We start from the raw sequence: 20,115 nt of genomic DNA, 5'->3' as shown, positions 1-20,115 counted from the left end.
ACAATCAGAAAGAAAAAGTTACTATGTGAGACCTCTGACTGAATGAATATTTTAAGATAATTTTCCCTTTTAACAGAGTATCATAGTTTTCTTGATTTCCAAAGGCTTCAAAATATGAATAATAATGGTTATACAATATTTCCTTGTAAAGATTGTACTGAAGCATTCTCTGGGTCAGAGAAGTGTATTTAGGGTGAATATCCCCCAAGAGATGGGTTCTTCTATGATTTTGAGAAGCCAAGGGCTGGAGTTATTGAATAATAAAGAGAAATGCAAAGAACACATATCCCAAGGCATCCTTCTTCAGAAGCCTAGATATGACATAATTGGTTCACAGCTGACAGAGTTAGCAGTGCCTGGAAGTAGGGAATTGTAAAGGGGACTATAAATGTCACTATCATTTGGTGCAGAGTTTCTCTCTCCACTGCGTTTCTGGAATCTCTTCATTAGTCTCCAAGGGACAGAACAGGAGGATAGCTCTCTGGAAATTAAGAGGAAGTTAACTAGGTTTCAACCCTTGCTCCACTACATGTCAGGTATTTATCACAGTGCTTGGCATATAGTCTATATTCCTGGACGTCATCATAGCCAGAGTGTCAAACAATAAACTTTATTGTGGTTTTCAGTCCTATTTGCTTCCCTTTGGGTCCTAAGGTACTCAAATTTCTAGAGGCTTATCCCAAGGCCTTTGTTGCTGTAGTTCTACTTTCCAAGCAAGGCCTCTTCTTTCTATAAAAAGGATCTTGATGTTTTCTGTTCTTCACAATCAGGCTGGGTTTTTTCATTTTGCTTTTGATTGTCTAAAACACCTGCCTGCTCCTGGGTGGCTGACCTCTTGTCTAGTTTGGACTGGGATCCATCTCCCAGGCAACATTTCCATCAGAGTATTTTTCCTCCTTCTTCCTCATGCCTTTTCTACTCAGGACTGGTCTGAAATATTAATAAACTTGGCCAGAGTTTCAAAGTGAGGAGAGTAAGGGAGGCCAGGGTAACAGGATGGGCCCTCTTGCCCACCAAAGTAAGTGGAGTTTGTATTTTCTTAGAGTCACTTCATACTTTTCTCTCTAAGGTAGATCTGCCCAGAGTCAGTCTATGTCACCATTTGCTTCCAACCTTGCTCCTAAAACAAGCCCTACAGAGCAACAGCAGCCTGGCCTCTATGCCCTCCACCACTGGTTCTGCTATAATAATGGCCTCCAGGCATGGCTGTGCAAGGACACCCACGAGGGCTGTACTGCATCACAAGCTCTATTCAAGCAGTGTCCCAAGCAGGGTGTGCCCAGATGAAGGGCACATTTCTCATTAGTGCAAAGGCAGAGTGAATGCTTATGCAGCCCTGTTTGCTACTCAATAGGAAATGCATGCATTTTCAGAATATGTATTAGCATTAAGAGGAAAGTTGGCTTTTTCTTTAAAATTTCCTGGATGAAATCTGTAGGCTAATTTTAAGAAGGCTACACTTTAGAGCAATGTGTAGGAGGAACACACATCTTGCTACACTTAGAGGCATTCATTCATCACTCCCACTCTATACTTCCAATTTGTCTCCAAGACAGCAACAATTTTCAGACACTTAAAATACGTACATTTCATACTATGCATATTACAACTGACTAAACATATAATCAACTGTTAGAAATAGCTATAGGCAGATACACTCGATGTTAACCCTGAATTTTTACAAATCTATATACATATCAAGGCTAAAGACTACATGTCATTGAATGGCCCTAATAGTACATAACAGTTAAGAAACTGAAGAATTATGCTTTCACTCACATTCCTGTGCTCCAACCTTTTTGCTTAATGTTAATGTCAATTCCATAGTAAAAGAAAGCAGCTGTTCACCAATCCCAAGGAAAGTACAATTTCATTATTTTTGCCATCAGCTGTGTCGACGTCTCAAAGGGAAAATAGATTTATTACAAATTAAAGATGTTTAAGAACCAAAATTTCTCGGATGTTGTTCAAGAAAGGCTGTAGAGGTATAAGCTTCTACTCTGTGGCAAAGAGTGATCACACAGAGAGAACAAGTCCAAGCCCTCATGGACTGACTTGAAAAGGCACAGTTTCCAAGTTGAGATAACCACCAAGATAGTGTACTCTGTAAATGCCCAAATACTTTTCTGCCTCCTTCAACAAAGTCTAACAAATATAACTTAATCTTTTCTTAATGACAGAGTATAATCGAAAACGAACAATAGACTTGAAATTAGTAGTACTGGGTTTGCCTAATTGGGCCAAAATATCTGAGAGAATGATCTCAGTCAATTCACTGCATCTCCCTGGGCTTGTCATCTTTCAAGTGGGGTCACAGCATTCCTTAGAGCTGTTTTAAAGATTAGTTTAAACAGCACGCATAAAGTGCCTAGTGCTGTCCCCTGGCTTTTTCAGAGGGTGCACCAGGAAATGTCAGCCCCCTTCCTGTCCCCTCAGCACACAATTTGAACAGATGAATTACTGCTGTATGCCACAGGCTGTCAGATGCCTCTGTGGATGCACAGTCAGAATAAGTCTCTGGTGTTTGGACAGAATAATTGCAGCCCCAGGGCTGGCCCTAGGACTTGCTTTTCTTTCTTTCTTTTTAAAGGCACTTACACCAGATATATTTTCATCTCATTTGGCTTTTTTTTTTCTCATAAAAGTAGAATTTAAGCACCTGAGGCATATGACTCCTGGGCAGTGGGATGTGGCTACCCTTCTGAAAATACCTTCCTGCTTTCCAAGTAGGTTTCTTTGTCTTCAAAAAGTCAGCTCCCTTTCTGCTATCTTCACTTCAGTTCACATTTCATAGATCCTTTGTGTGATAGGAATTACACGCACCCACGCATGTACACACACACAGGCATCAACTTAGCCATTCTGAAGGAAATCACAAAGCAATCAAGCAAGCAATAAGGCAGCCACATATATCCACATGTATATTTTAACTCAGCCTTCCCAGGAATTTGTACTCTTGAGTTTCCTAATACTTCAAACATGCTTTATAGACCATTGTCTCTAAGCTTAAACCGTTCAGTTGCTAATGTAGCTGAGTGCAGATATTATTTACTCGGGTAGTTTTACAAAAAAAAAAAAAAGTTACTATTTCATCTCCATGGCACACCTATGAGGAGCTATGGGTTTTCAATCTCACTCTAGAGATGGGTACATACAGGTGTGAGCGCATGTAATTCAGGTATAAAAAGAGAAATAATAAGGAACAATTTAGAGATGGTATCTTTCTTCACATCTGTAAACCAAAAAACACAAAATACATGATTTACTCACCTCACTAGGAATATATTTTGGCAACTCTGTGAATGATAATGGCCTGCCTTAATTTCCTAAGGCTGGAAATTTGGCGGGGCTAATCCTGAATTTGTGATCCACCACTTTTCTTTCTCCTGTTATACTTTCTACTTGATTGATGGCTTATTTCCTTTACACTTAGTAGTTTCTTCTAGCTGCTAGAGTTGCCTCAATTATTCTAAGACACATATCTTAAACTCTACTAACTCCAGAAAAGAGAATAAATGATATCATACATTTTAATAAGCCTCTAAAGAAAAGTTAGTGAAAAACAGAGACTACAAAGACAACAGAAAAGATTAATGAAAGTGAGACTTCATTCTTTGAAAATATACAGGCAACAAAACTTTAGCCAGACTAAGAAAAAAAGAGAAAAGATTCAAATAAATAAAATCAGAAATGAAAGAGAAGATATTACAACAGATATCACAGACATACAAAAGACAAGAGACTGTTATGAATAATTATACACCAAAAAATTGGACAATCTAGAAGAAATGGATAAAGTCCTTGAAACATACAACCTAGCAAGACTGAATTAAAAAGTAATAAAAAATCTGAACAGACCAATAGCAAGTAAGGAGATTATATCAATACTATTAATAAAAAATATTTCCCAATAAAGAAAAATCTAGGACCTTACAGCATCACAGCAGAATTCTACCAAACATTTAAAGAAGAACAAATATCAATCTTTCTTAAAACTCTTTCAAAAAATTAAAGAAGGAACACTTTCAAATTCATTTTATGAAACCAGCATTATTCTGATACCAAAGCCAGACAAAGACACTACAAGAAAAGAAAACTTCAGGCCAATATCCATGATGAACATGCATGCAAAACTCCTCAAGAAAATACTAGCAAACCATATTCAACAGCACAGTGAATGATTAAAAGAATCATTCACTATGATCAAGGGAGATTTATCCCTGGGATGCAATGATGATTCAACATACGCAAATATTAATAAATAAATGTAGTATACCATATTAACGGAATGACAGACAACAACCATATGATCATCTGACTAGATACAGCAAAAGCATTTGACAAAATTCAGCATCCTATCATGATAAAAACTTTGAAAAAGTTAGGCATAGAGAGAAATGTGTCTCAATACAATAAAGGCCATACATGAAAAGTCCAGAGTTAACATCATACTCAATGGTGAAAAGTTGAAAGCTCTTCCTTTAAGATCAGAAACAAGACAACTATGCCCATTTTGACCACTTCTACTCAACATAGTACTAGAAGTTCTAGCCAGAGAAATTAGACAAGAAAAAAAAAAAAACACAACTGAGAACTTGAATAGTTGGCAATCTTGTGCAAAAAGAACAAAGCTAGAGCCATCACAAGAAGATGAGAAAATAAATAACCCAATCAAAAAATTGGCAAAGGACCGAATAGACACTTGTCAAAAGAAGACATACAAATGGCCAACAGATATATGAAAAAAATTCATCATCATTAGTCATCAGGGAAATGCAAATGAAAACCATGGTGAGATATCACCTCACCCCTACTATATAAAAAGACAATAGATAACAAGTATTGGGGAGGGTGTGGAGAAAATTAAACCCTTGTGCACTGTTAGTGGGAATGTAAATTAAGACAACCATTATGTTAAACAGTATGGAGGTTCTTCAAAAAAGTAAAAATAAAATTACCATATGAACCATCAATCCTATTTCTGGGTAACAGCCAAAGGAATTGAAATTATTATGCTATAGAGATATCTGTATACCCATGTTCACTGCAGCATTATTTGCAGTAACTAAGATATGAACGCAACCTAGTTGTCTGTCATCAGGTGAATAAATAAAGAAAAGATGGTATTTACACACAACATACTGCTCTTTAACTTTAAGAGGCAGAGAAATCCTGTCATTTGCAATGACATGGATGAACCTTGAGGACACTATGTTAAGCGAAATAAGCCAGGCCCAGAAAGACAAATACTTCATGATCTCACTTACATGCTGAATCTAAAAAAAGTTGAACTCATAGAAGTAGCAAGTAGAATGATGGTTACCAAAGGCTAGGGGAGGGTGTTTTCTTGTCCATTTAGTGTTGTTATAAAGGAATACCTGAGATTGGGGTAATTTATATAAGAAAAACGTTTATTTGGCTCATGGTTCCGCAGGTTAAACAAGAAACATGGCTCCAGCATCTGCTTCTAGTGAGGGTTTCAGGCTGTTCCCACTCATGGGACAGGGGAAGCAGAGCTGGCATGTGCAGAGATCACATAGTAAGAGAGGAGGCAAGAGAGTGGGAAAGAGGTGCCAGGCTCTTTTTAATAAACAGCTCTCTCAGGAATTAACAGTGAGAACTCACTCACACCCTGAGAGAGAGCATCAGTCTATTCATGAAGAATCAAGCAACATGACCCAAACATCCACCTACAGACCCCACCTCCAACACTGGGGATCAAATTTCAACATGAGATTTGGAGAGGACAAACATCCAAACTATAGCAGGGGTGGATGGGCTAAGGGGAGATGTTGATCAAAAGGGTATATAGTTTCAGTTAGACAGCAGGAATAAGCTGTAGTGATCTACTTCACAGAATGGTAACTATAATAAATAATAATGCATTATATAGTTCAACATTGCTAGAAGAGTACATTTAAAATGTTTTCACCACAAAAAAATAGGTAGGTGAGGTGACAGATTTATTAATTAGTCTGATTTAATCATTCCACATTGTAAACATATATCAGAACATCACATTTACATCACGTAAGTATATAGAATTATTTGCTAATTAAGAATAAAATTAAACAAAAATAAAATTCAGTAGAAAAATGAGCTCCCACACATTCTTCAAGACCCAAATACCACCCTCTCTTTAAAATTTTGTACTGGTAGCCACACTTGACCACATGCATCCTTTTCCCACTCTGTTTTGTATTCTGCTTCTGTTATAACTCTAACACCAGTGAGGATTTTAATTATATATTTAATTATGTATGCCTCTCTTTCTCTCATTAGGATGCGCGCCTCTCAAGAGAAGACGTTTTCATTTTAGCATAGAAGATAATGAATCCAAGTTGGATGAAATGGTGCTAAAGAACAAAATTTATAAAAGGGGAGCTAAACATTCAGTCTGTATTTGAATTGATTTATTTGAGTAGTTCTCAAATGTAAATGGATATCCTCTGATGTCCTATAAATCCTATAACAATTTTAGTCATGAATGTATTAGGATTTCAAACCATCAAAATCTACTAATCTAAATGCCTTCAATTCTGACTCTGAGATATGTGGAAGACACGGTACCAAGACGTTGGACATAAATTTTGGGGGCTCTAAATTTTTTGTTTTGTTTTTAAGACAATAAAGCCATGCTTGAGTCACTGAGCTTCAGTGATAACAATGAGAATCCATTATCTTGCAAACTCTTTCCCTTATGATAGTTCTTTAAGATATTCAAAAAATCACACCAGCAAACACTAAGTTAAATTTATAATATTATGTTCACTGTATCATATTTAAAAATCAAATTGCTTTACTTACCTTTCAATAACTTTAGTCATAAAATTAAGTGGATGTGAATCTTATTTTTAACATCAAAATGAGTAACAAGAACAATAACTAAACCTCATACCTCAAGGATAATCTCCTTTGGTTAGGTGTAGTTAAAATATTAAACCTTTCAGATCACGTTTAATACCATACCTGTCCTGTGTATGCAAACTCCAGAGCCTGCTTTAAGCCAAGGCTGGTCACACCGTGCAAATTAACCTCATCAGCTCCACTTTCCACCATACAAAGACTGAACATTGCCTGAGGTGAGGAAAGAAAGAAAGACAGTTATGAGACTTTGAAAGCAAGGGAGCAAGACAAAATTCTAGAGAGACTAGGGAAAACAAAGTTTTACAAATTAATAATTGATTTTGATTTTTGAAATGCTTCTACAAAGTGTCATTGACACAAACTACTGCAAATCATCTTGATGTCTGAACAGTTACAATAACAGTACACACAGGATGGCACTCCTCACTATATACAGTACTTCCATATGTAATACACAGTCTCATTTTGAGGTGATAGTATTTAGGCTCACCGAACTCTCTTTCTCTTGGTCCTGGATTCTCATAGCTACCAAGTTATATGCAGCAGTCCCAAATATCCTGCCCAATAGGACACGAAAAGCCTTCATCTCCTGACTTCTCTGCTTTTTTCTGCCTCAGTCCAATGAAACAGCTAGTTCCTCTCATCTGCCATTGTATTAGTTCATTTTCATACTGCTATAAAGAACTGCCTGAGGCCGGGCGCGGTGGCTCAAGCCTGTAATCCCAGCACTTTGGGAGGCCGAGACGGGCGGATCACGAGGTCAGGAGATCGAGACCATCCTGGCTAATACGGTGAAACCCCGTCTCTACTAAAAAATACAAAAAACTAGCCGGGCGACGAGGCGGGCGCCTGTAGTCCCAGCTACTCGGGAGGCTGAGACAGGAGAATGGCGTGAACCCGGAAGGCGGAGCTTGCAGTGAGCTGAGAGCTGGCCACTGCACTCCAGCCTGGGCGGCAGAGCAAGACTAAAAAAAAAAAAAAAAAGAACTGCCTGAGACTAGGGACTTATAAAGGAAAGAGGTTTAATTGACTCACAGTTCAGAATGGCTGGGGAGGCCTCAGGAAACTTACAATAATGGTGGAAGGTGAAGGGGAAGCAAGGCATGTTTTTCACAAGGCAGCAGAAAGAAGAAGTGCGAAGTGAATGCGAAGAGCCCTTTATAAAACCATCAGATCTTGCGAGAACTCACTCACTATCACGAGAACAGCATGGGGAAATCACCCCATGATTCAATTACCCTCCACCTGGTCTCTCCCTTGACACGCGGGGATTATAGGGACTATAGGGACTACAATTCAAGATGAGATTTGGGTGGGAATACAAAGCCATGTATCACACACTCCATTTCAGTGGTTCTCAAAGTGTAGCCCTTGGACCAGAGACATCAGCATCACCTGGGAACATGTTTGAGTACAGACTCTCAGGTCCCCACTGCAGACTTATTGAAACTGATACTCCAAGTGGGGCCCAGCAATCTGTATTGTAATAGGACCTCCAGGTGATTCTTATGCCCACTTGAATTTGAGAACCACTAAGCTATTCAGTGCAAGTGAATTTGCCCCCAACCAATTCTCCAAATGGCCAATTTATTGCAAATTAGTATGTCAAATGAAAATCTGAAATTAAAAAAACAAAAACTTGCCTAATTAACAAAATGCATGAGTTTCCATAAAAAATTTAAAAAGGCAAAAAAAAAAAAAAAATACAACCTGAACTAATTTGTGCCACTGTTAATCTTTGACTTAAAGAATATATAAAGAGATTCAATTTTGTTATACTGATAATGAAGAGAAGTTCTGTGGGGAACTGTTCCCTGAGATTTTGCAGTTAGCTAACTTCATATAGTAGCAAAAAAAAAAAAAAAAAACCTCTAATGCTATATGGTTATTTAGGTCCATGCTGATTTTTTTAATTAAAAAATGTGATATTTTTTTACTGTTTGCCAATGTATCAATATTCATCTTTTAGAATTTTATTTGTGTATTTAAATTTTAATCAATGCCTAAGGAATGTACATATTTCAGGTACATATGATAAGTTAATATAGTCACAATTTTTATTGACCAAAATCAGCGTTATTTGAGTTATCTATCACCTTAAAAGTATCTTTTCTTATATGCTTGAAACATTCAAATTATTCTCTTCTAGCGATTTTCTTTTCTTTCTTTCTTTTTTTTTTTTTTTTTGAGATGGAGTCTTGCTGTGTCACCCAGGCTGGAGTGTAGCGGCCCAATCTCGCCTGACTGCAACCTCTGCCTCCCAGGTTCATGAGATTCTCCTGCCTCAGCCTCCCGAGTAGCTGGGATTACAGGTACCCGCCACCACTCCTGGCTAATTTTTGTATTTTTAGTAGAGATGAGGTTTCGCCATATTGGCCAGGCTGGTCTCGAACTCCTGACCTTGTGATCCACCTGCCTCAGCCTCCCAAAGTGCTGGGATTACAGGTGTGAACCACCGTGCCCAGCTCCTTTCTAGCTATTTTCAAGTGTACAATAGATTACTGTAAACTATAGTCACTCTATTCAATATCCCCATCATCCTCCCCCTCCCAACGACCCTTCCCAGCCTACTGGGTAGGGTAACCACCAGTCTACTCTGTCTTCATGAGATTCACTTTTTTTTAAGCTCTCACATATGAGTGACGATATACATTATTTGTCTTTTTGTGCTTGGCTTATTTCTCTTAACATAATGACCTCTAGTTTCATCCACATTGCTGCAAATGACAGGATTTCATTTTTTTTATAACTTTTTTTGGGTATATATACCACATTTTCTTTGTCCATTCATTCACTGATGAGCACTTAGTTAATTCCATTTTCCTTTTTTTTTTTTTTTTTTTTTTTTTTTTTTTTTGAGACAGAGTCTTGCTCTGCCACCCAGGCTGGAGTGCAGTGGCATGACCTCAGTTCACCGCAACCTCCGCCTCCTGGGTTCAAGCAATTCTGTTTCCTCAACCCCCCAAGTAGCTGGGGCTACAGTCACGTGCCACCACACCCGGTTAATTTATGTATTTTTAGTAGAGATGGAATTTCACCATGTTGGCCAGGCTGGTCTCGAACTCCTGACCTCAGTTGATCCACCTGCCTCAGCCTCCCTGAGTGCTAGAGTGCTGGGATTACAGGTATGAGCCACTGCACCTGGCCCAATTCCAAATTTTGACTATTGTGAATACTGCTACAATAAACATGGGAGTACAGATATACTGATTTCCTTTCTTTTGGATATATAATATGTATTTTACAATATACTGATTTCCTTACTTCTGAATATATACCCAGTGGTAAAATTGCTGAGTCATATGCAAGTTATATTTTTAGTTTCTTGAGGAACCTCCATTCTGTTCTCCATAGTGGCTGTACTAATTTATTCCCATCAACAGAGTACTAGGCTTCCCCTTTCTCCCTATCATTGCCGGAATCTGTTATTGCCTCTCTTTTTGATGAAAGCCATTTTAACTGGGGTGAGGTATTTCACTGTAGTTTTGATTTGTATCTTCTGATGCTCAGTGACCTTCAGTATTTTTCTAAATATATCTGTTGGACATTTGTATGCCTTCTTTTAAGAACTATCTAATTTTGCCCATTTTTAAATTGGATTTTTTTTTTTTTTTTTTTTTTTTTTTGGCTAGTGAACTGTTTGAACTTCTTATATATTCTGGTTATCAATCCCTTGTCAGATGGTAGTTTACAAATATTCGTCCCCATTCTGTGGGTTGGCCCTTCACTTTGTTGATTGTTTCCTTTGCTGTGTAGAAGCTTTTTAGCTTGATGAAATTCCATTTGTCTATTTTTGCTTTGGTTGCCTGTGTTTTGGGGGTCTTAATCCCAAAAAGCCTTTGCCCAGACCAATGTCCTGTAGCATTTCCCCAATATTGTCTTCTAGTTATTTCACAGTTGGGGCCTTAGATTTAAGTCTTTAGTACATTTTGATTTGATTTTTGTGTATGGTGAGAGATAAGGGTGTAGTTACATTCTTCTGCATATAGTTATGCAATTTTCCCAGCACCATGTATTAAAAAGACTCTCTTTTCCCCATTGTATGTTCTTGGCACCTTTGCAAAGATAAGTTGTCTGTAAATGTGTGGACTTATATTTGGATTCCCTATACTATTCCATTGATCTATGTGTCTGTTTTTATGCCAGTACCAGGCTGATTTAGTTACTATAGCTTTTTAGTACATTTTGATATCTGATAGTGTAACATCTTTGTTCTTTTTGCTCAGGGTGGCTTTGGCTATTTGGAGTTTTTGTGGTTCCACTTATATTTAAGATTTTTTTTCTATTTCTGTGAAGAATGTCATTGGAAATTTGCTATGGATTGCACTGAATCTGTAAACTACTTTGGGTAGTATTGTTATTTTAGCAGTATTAATTATTCTTATCCATGAACATGGAATATCTTTCCCTTTTTTTGGCATCATCTTCTTTCATCAGTGTTTTATAGTTTTCCTTGTCTAGATATTTTACTTCTTTGGTTAAATTGATTCCTAGGTATTTTATATTCTTTGTACTATTGAACTAATAGGATTTTATTTTAACAAATGTACTTTTTTATCCTCACAAGTCTATACATTTTAAATTAATATGTATAAGATGAACAATATAAACTGATGACCCATTATTCCTTGTAGAGATCTTCGTTTCCATCTCACTGCATTAGAGAGTTTTATGTTTTCATAATGAAAAGGATTATTTTGAGAGCTTAATTTATGGTTAAACTTTTACTGTTAGAAACACTAAATTATTGCTCTCTTGCCATTTAAGAAATTTTCCAAAATAGATTTTAAATACAATTTGAAAAAATAAAATAACATTCAGAATATCTTAAAGCTATTGGGAGTATTTAACATATAATATATTCAATTATATTTGATATATTAAAAGCTAACATTCATAATGTATTTAACTTTCAGAAATTTATCATAAATTTTAAAATTGAACATTTTCAGAACTGAGGATGTTCCACATAGTACAGCTTAGTGCCAAGAGAAATTGCCTTGACCACTATATCCCCCTGTAGGGGAAAAGAGCAGGAGGACTCCTATAGTCTTTGCTGTTAAAGATCGCCAGTCTTCACCAACACAAACCCCAGCTGACAGAGATGCCTGGAGCCCATGCTTTTGCATACCGTGGAGCTGGAGGGGGTCACTCTGGCACCCTGCACCTGGTATGACTTCACATGAGCCCACACCCGGCTGTGATGTCACTTCTCTTGCACCTGCATCAGGACCTGGCAACCCCACGCACCACGACAGTGTCACACAATTCCCAAAACCACTGCCCCTGCACACCCCTCAGAACTTGCATTGGACCCACAACCACCACACACCCCACCCATCATCACACCTCAGGTGATTATTTAAGAACCACCACACACCCCACCCATCATCACACCTCAGGTATCATTACACCTCAGGTGAAAGTCTTCCCCACCAAAGCCAGTCTGTAATACTGAAAGATATAACTGCTCCTTCAAATGTTCAGACACCAATGCAAGGCTACAAGGAACATGAAATGTCAGGGAAACCTAACATCACTAAAGGAAATGATAATTTCTAGTAATGATACCGAAGAAATGGAGACCTGTGAATTGCTTGACAAAATTATTGTTTTAAGAAATTATCACTGAACACAGATAGACAACTCAATAATATCAGGAAAATAAAACATAAACAAAAGGGAAAGTTAGAGAAATGTAAATTTTATGTAATACACAAATGAAAGGGAAAATTAGAGAAATGCAAACCACAAAAATGAAGCAAATTCTGAAGCTGAAGAACACAATAAATGAAACCAAAAAAATGCAACAGAGAGCTTCAATACCAGACTTGATCAAGCAGAGGAAAGAATTAGTAAACTTGAATACTGGTCATTTTAAATTATCCAGTCAGAGGACAAAAAAGAAAAAAGAGTAAAAAGGAGTAAAGAAAACCTATGGCTTTTATGAAACAGTATCAAGTAAATCAACTTATATTATGAAAGCTTAATAAAAAGAAGAGAAATAGAAAGGAGAAGAAAGATTATTGAAAATGAATAACTACCAAAAACATTCCAAATCAGGGGAAGGAAGTGGACATCTGGATTGATGAACCCCAAAGAATCCTAAATAAGTTGAATACAAAGAGATCTGCACCAGGATACGTTATAATTACATTTTCAAAAGTTAAAGACAGAGAATTTTGAAAGAAGCAAAAGAAAAGTGACTTGTCACGTATAAGGGAACCATCTCCATGAGACAATCAGTGGATTTTTTTAGAGAAATATTGCAGGCCAGAAGAGAGTGGGATGATACATTCAGAATACTGAAAAAAAAAAAAAAAAAAAAACTACCAAGAATACAATATCTGGCAAAACTATCCTTTAAAATAAATGAAAGAGAAAATCTTTCCCAGGGAAACAAAACTGAGAGAGTTTGTCACTCCTAAACCTATTTTACATGAAATGGCTAAGGGGGTTCTTCAAATTGAAACAAAAACATGCTGAACAGTAACGTGAAAGCATAAGAAAACATAAATATCACTGGCAAAAGTAAAGATATGGACAAATACATAATAATGTAACACTGTAATGGTGGTGTGTAAGTTACTTTTACCTCAACATTTAAAAGATAAAAGACCAAAATTTGTTGATGGATACACAATATAAAAAGAAGTAAACTCTGACTACAAAAACACAAAGTTTGGGGAGGTAGTAAAAGTGGAGAATTTTTGTGTGCAGTTGAGTTAAGTTATCAACTTAAAATAGACCATTGTAACTACAAGACATTTTATGACAGGCTTGAGGTAACCACACAGAAAAAAAAAAAAACTTATAATAGATATACAAAAGATAAATAGAAAAGAATCAAAGCAAATACTACAAAAATAATCAAATAACAAAGGAAGATAGCAAGAGAAGATGAGAGACCACTTTCATTCAACTTAGTACTGGAAGTCCTACCCAGTGCAATTAAACAAAAAAAAAAAGGAAATAAAAAGCATCCAAACTGGAGAGGAAAAAGTGAAATTATCTCTGCAGATAATATGATTATATATGTAGGAAACGCTGAAGATTCAACCAAAAAACAATGTTAGAACTAATAAATGAGTTTAACAAAGTTTTTTGGTGCAAAATTAACATTCAAAAATCAGTAGTATTTCTGTATACAAACAGGAAAGTAATAAACAGGAAAGTACTTTTAATAAATAAAAGTAAATAAAAAAGAAATTTAAGAAAACCATCCCATTTAAAATAAAGAAAATACTTAGGCATAAATTTAATTAAAGAAGTGAAAGACTTGTTAACTGAAAGTTATAAAACACTGGTGAAGGAAATCAAAGACACAGATAAAATGGAAAGACATCTGTGTCTACAGATTAAAAAACAATGTGTTAAAATGTTCATACTACTCAAAGTGATCTATACGTTCAACACAACCCCTACCAAAATCCAAGTGGCATTCTTTATAGAAATAGAAAAAAAAATGATAAAATCAAATGGAACCACAAAAGACACTGAATAGCCAAAGAAATCTTAAACAAGAACATGCTGGAGGCACCATACTTCCTGATTTCAAAATATATTACAAAGCTACAGTAATCAAAACAGTATAGTACTGTCATAAAAACAGATATATAGACCAACTAACAGAATAGCCCGGAAATAAATCCATGCATCTGTGGTAAACTGATCTTTGACAGGGTGCCAAGAACACACAATAGGGAAAGGACAGGCTCTTCAATATATGGTGCAAGGAAAACTTGATATCTGCATGCCAAAGAATAGAATTGAGCCCTTATCTCATATCATATGCAAAAATTAACTTAAATGTGTTAATGACTTAAATGTAAGACTTAAAACAATAAAGAAGAAAATGTAGGGGAAAGCTCTTTGACATTGGTCTAGGTAATAATTTTTCAGATATGACACCAAACTACTGGCAATAAAAGCAAAAATAAGTGGGCTTGCATCAAACTAAAAACTTATGCATACCAAAGGAAACAATCAACAGATTAAAATGGCAACCCACAGAATGGGAAAAATATTTGCAAACCATATATCTGATAAAGCGTTAATATCCAAAAATATTTAAGGAACTCACAAAATGCAATAGCAAATAAATAAATAAATAACTGAACTTTAAAATGGTCACAGGACCTGAATAGACATTTTTCCAAAGAAGGCATACAAATGGGCAACAGGTATATAAAAAGATGCTCAACATCACTAATCGTCAGGGAAAAGTAAGTAAAAACCACAATGAGGTGTCTCTTCACATCCGTTAGAATAATTATTACCAAAAAGACAAAAGATAATTGTTAGTGAGGTTGTAGAGAAAAGGGAATCCTTGTTTATTGTTGGTTGGAATGTAAATTGGTACAGCCATTATGGGAAACAGTAGAGAGGGTACTAAAAAATTTTTTTAAAGAACTACCTTATGATCTAACAATCTCACTTCTGGGTATGTATGCAAAGAAAATGAAATTAGTATCTCAAAGTGATAGCCACACTCCCATGGTTATTGCAGCATTATTTACAATAGCCACAATATGGAAACAATCTTAATGTCCCTCAACGAATATATGGATAAAGAAAATGTGAGATATACACATACACACGAACATTATTTAGCCTTAAAAAAGAAGAAAATCCTGCCATTTGCAACAATATGGATGAACCTGGAAGACATTATGCTAAGTGAAATAAACTAGACACAGAAAGACAGATATTGAATGATATCACATTATATAGGCATATTTTGGAAATAGAGTGGGTTTAGTTCCAGACCACCTTAATAAAGCAAATATCATAATACAACGAGTCATACATATGTTTTGGTTTCCCAGTACATATAAAAGTTATGTTGACACTATACTGTGGTCTATTAAGTATACACACAAAGTGAAGAGCGCCTGACATATGGCAAGTTCTTAGTAAAATTTATATTTTGTGGTAACAATAAAATGTAGTGAAGTTTCTTTTAAGTATTCCCTGATTAAAAGGACTGATATATTAGGAGAAGCACCAGTTTCTGTTGTTGTTTTTTTTTAAATCAAGTGTGACTATAGATAAAAAAGGCTAACAGGAAATTAGAGTTAAGTAGATTTTGTTTATGCATTTGTAGAAGATTACCTGAAATTCCAAAATTAAAAAACAGATCACAGTTAAATAAAAACCTTTAGTTTATAAAATGTTGAATTTGCTTCTAAACTTCTTGAAAAGAACCTGAAAGAAATTTCAGTTGTTTTCAGTGTCTGCTTTTTATTACATGGGTGGTTAAGTTTTTAACACTCCCCACACCAACCAAGTTCTTTTTTCCAATCTTCCAAATTGTAATTGCACCTGACATGCTAACCACCTGCTTGCCACCAATCCGGTATGTACAGCAGGACTCAAATAGCTTAAACTGCAGAAGAATATTCTGGGTTAATGAAATGGAAAAACTTCCTAAGAACAAAGGTTAAAAAAATAAAATAGGCTGCCAAAGGCGTTTTAAAAATCTACATTTCTAGGGTCTTTCAAAAGTAATCAGGGTAACACTGGCATAGAATAGGGATCCTCAATCAGAGGGTTAGTAGAGTTGGGAGGAAAACACAATTCCTTAAATAATGTATATCTATATTTGCACGTTTGTATGTGCAATAAAGAGACACCATATTGGTAATTATTTTATATCAGTACAATTAAATGCATCTATAATTGCTATATTAGAGAGTATGATTGTAGAGGGAAAAAATAGACTTAATTTTATCCTGTTTACATAAGTATTTTTTTCGATCATTGCAATGAACATGTATTACTTATGTATTTCAAACAATTCCCTTTTAAAACTTTGTTTTATTTTAATGTTCAGAACTATACAGGAAGATACATCTGGTTCTATAACCTACTGGTCATGTGGGCAATTTATCTTGGAACTTTGGCTAATTTGTTACCTTCTCTGAGCCTCAGGCCCTTTATCTGTAAAATGGAAATAATACCAACTTCACAGGGTTGTCATAGGTTTAAATACAATTATGCTTAATGTCAGGCATAATATATGGCACACAGTAGATGTTTAATAAGTAGAAACTGTTGCTATAATCTAGGTTGAATGTCTCACTGTCCCATGTCTCCCTTTGATTCCAACTGAAACGAGAGCTGAGAAACAGCACCCTCCACTCAACTGCTGACTAAATCCATTCATTTCAAATAGTTTCCAAACGACAGTCTCACTCTAAATCCCTATCTCTGGCAGGACTTCACTTTTGCAACATACTCCTAGACTTCTACTTTATGGAATGACCCCATTACAAAAATCATCACCATCACTTCTATAAATACAGAAATTCCACTTTGACATCACATCATACTGTTTCAGAAATTTAATGTTGCCCAGGCACCGTAGGTCATGTCTATAATCCTACCACTTTGGGAGGCTGAGGCTGGAAGTTCACTTGAGGCCAGGAGTTTGAGACCAGGCTGGGTAACATAGGGAGACCCTATCTCTACAGACAATTAAAAAAATTAGCTGAGCATGGTGGTATGCACCTGTACTCCCAGTTACTCAAGACGGTGAGGCAGGAGGATTGCTTGACGCCAGGAGTTAGAGGCTGCAGTGAGCCATGATCACACCACTGCATCCCAGCTTGGGCAAGAGAGTGAGACTCTATCTCAAAAAATAATAATAATGTTAAAAAGGTAATGCTTATCACAATTTTTAAAAACCATAATTAACCTAAAGATTAAAAAAGGGGAACTATTATATCAAGGTCAATGTCTTGGATATAATAAATTTAAAAGACATCTCAATTAGGAATGCCTCATTGGATATCACTTGGTGACAAGGAAGAACTTGGTCATTTGGCACAGTGAAACACCAGTTGCCTTGTCTATTCGAGCTAGTGAAACAATGTCCAGAAACCTGCTAGAGACCACGAGGAAGGCCAAAGTCTCCTTGGCAGCAAAAGAGGTGATGAGACCAATAGCAATATTTTTAAGCATATAACATCTTGAAAAGGTAGACTGCAGGCTCCATGAAGGCAGGTGCCATATCTCCTTTTCTCACTGTGGTTCTCCCAGATCCTAGGAGCACATACATGCAATAAATACAGCAAATGAATGAATCAACCAACATGATATTCAGAACTCATCTACAGATGATGTCCTACCACACTACAGTGCCATAAACAAAAAGAATTCATTCTATGTAACAGAGAATGTTCTGCATGAAAGGTGTTTTAGGTACCAAAATGTCAAATTGTAACTAAAGAGAAAGAGCATCCACTGTAAGCTAAACATTTGAGAAACACAAGTGAGTTCAAAGCTAGACACTTAGAAAAAAAAGAACATATGTCAATGTTCTCTATCAAGTCACAACATTCTGCCAAAGCATGGGATAAAGTTCTGCTTAGAAATATGAAAGCATTGCACAGACTCATGCTTGGTTCACAAGATTTTGCCTTTGGGAGAGTCTCAGCCAGGCTGAGATTTACAGTCATCACAGCTCATTTGTGGCTGATAATGTGCTGCCACCAATACAAACCTTTCTAATTGAAAACCTAGTTTGTGAGTATATAATCCACTTTAAGTGCTTACCACAGAGGCATGGTATGGATTTATGATGTGTTATTCCCTCTTTATTTCACACAGATATGACGCAAATTGAGTCCTAAAATCACAGTATGTGAAGTTTTTTTTTTTTTTTTTTTTTTTTTTTTTTGAGATGGAGCCTGGCTCTGTTGCCCAGGCTGGAGTGCAGAGGCACAATCTCTGCTAACTGCAAGCTCCACCTCCCAGGTTCACGCCATTCTCCTGCCTCAACCTCTTGAGTAGCTGGGACAACAGGCGCCCGCCACCACGCCCAGCAGCTAATTGTTTGTATTTTTAGTAGAGAAGGGGTTTCACCGTGTTAGCCAGGATGGTCTTGACCTCCTGACCTCGTGATCTGCCCGTCTCGGCCTCCCAAAGTGCTGTGATTACAGGCGTGAGCCACCGTGCCCGGCCGTGAAGTTTTTTTGAGTCATGTTAGTTGTTATGCAGACACAAGATTAGTTACAGCTACATTTTAGGGTGGTACCTTATGACACAAAACTGACAAAAATTCTACTACATCTTCATAGATAAGTAAAATGACAGATGATAGACTTTTTAAAGCATCTGGTAAAATATGACCTTTTTACCTGCCAAACTGTGCAGCTTTGGAGTTACACTGAACACAGGCAAAACCACTGCGACTCCCATTTTATCAAGAATACATATAATCTTACAGGTGAAATAACTGAATTGTTTGGAGGTACATTCAACCCTTACATTTTACGAGCATTAAACAGAGTTAAATGAAAGTAAACAGACATGTCTAAGGAAGTCATTGAAAAGAGCAACTTGCAGTGATGACAGTATATCCATTACAACTTACATCTTCTATATGCCCACTGTTACATAATTAGTGATGTTTACAGTGGCCATGAGGCATTACAGAGATTTGAACTAACTTCTGAATCAACAAAGATTACATTTTGATCAATTTAGTGTTAATGGTTATTAGCCTTTATTACATTTTGGTTACACCTCACATACAGAATGGGTAGTAAATCTCAGTTAATGAGACCATTCAATTAACTGCAATAGCCCATTCCCTCCCATTAGGGAGAAGAGGGTCCCACTCACAGTCAAATTGGACTATTTACCTCCTTTATCTTGCAAATGAATAAAGTAACTCAATCCATCTGGGGAGCTAAATGGTCTGAAAGAGTGAGGATGTTTGGTTGGTGGTTTTCTTCCTCTTTATAATTGTTTTAATTGTTCCTCCCATAGTATAATAATACTCTCAGAGAATAAAATAACACAAGACAAACTAAAACAGTAAAATTATATTACTATAAATATAATTAGGCAACAGAAATTAATATCTCTAAAATACAATTTTCCCTCACCTTAACCACATAAAATAAAGATCCATCTTATATGCTAAAAATTATGTTACATATTGTTTTTTTCTAAAATCTTCAAATATGTAGCTTGTTTATTTAAAGGATCTAGCTGCGTTTCACAGCTTTGCTCTTGGCACAGTTGCTTCCTAAATTAACTATACAGTGATAATGAGCCCTTCAAAACAAGCATCATTATGGTTTATCCTGTCTGTTTAGAATTCTCCTCCTCCTGAATGTGGCCATGTTTCAATGACCTGGGTCTTCTGGGAGAGAAAAGGGTGGCATAAAAAAAGGACACAAGGCCGGGCGCGGTGGCTCAAGCCTGTAATCCCAGCACTTTGGGAGGCCGAGACGG

General features: G+C 36.5%; 1 protein-coding gene across 11 annotated transcripts in view; it reads right to left on the bottom strand.

Annotated features, from left to right (window-relative positions):
• Window positions 1-20,115, bottom strand: part of KLHL32 (kelch like family member 32) — a 253,431-nt gene that overhangs the window by 99,296 nt on the left and 134,020 nt on the right. For all 11 annotated transcript variants that reach the window (XR_001888124.1, XR_001888125.1, XM_017886771.1 and 8 more), the window contains one exon: window positions 6,970-7,077. Coding sequence is in view for 7 of the 11 variants with exons in the window: in XM_017886771.1 (XP_017742260.1) it covers window positions 6,970-7,077 (108 nt within the window). In the remaining 4 variants the exon portion in view is untranslated. Of the gene's footprint in view, window positions 1-6,969; window positions 7,078-20,115 lie in introns of those variants that run through there.

The sequence above is a fragment of the Rhinopithecus bieti genome, unplaced genomic scaffold (genome assembly GCF_001698545.2).
Source record: "Rhinopithecus bieti isolate Rb0 unplaced genomic scaffold, ASM169854v2 scaffold_14937, whole genome shotgun sequence".
NCBI classification, from domain to species: Eukaryota; Metazoa; Chordata; class Mammalia; order Primates; family Cercopithecidae; genus Rhinopithecus; species Rhinopithecus bieti.
Note: the sequence above shows the minus strand (reverse complement) of the source record. Positions and strands in the feature narration are given on the sequence as shown.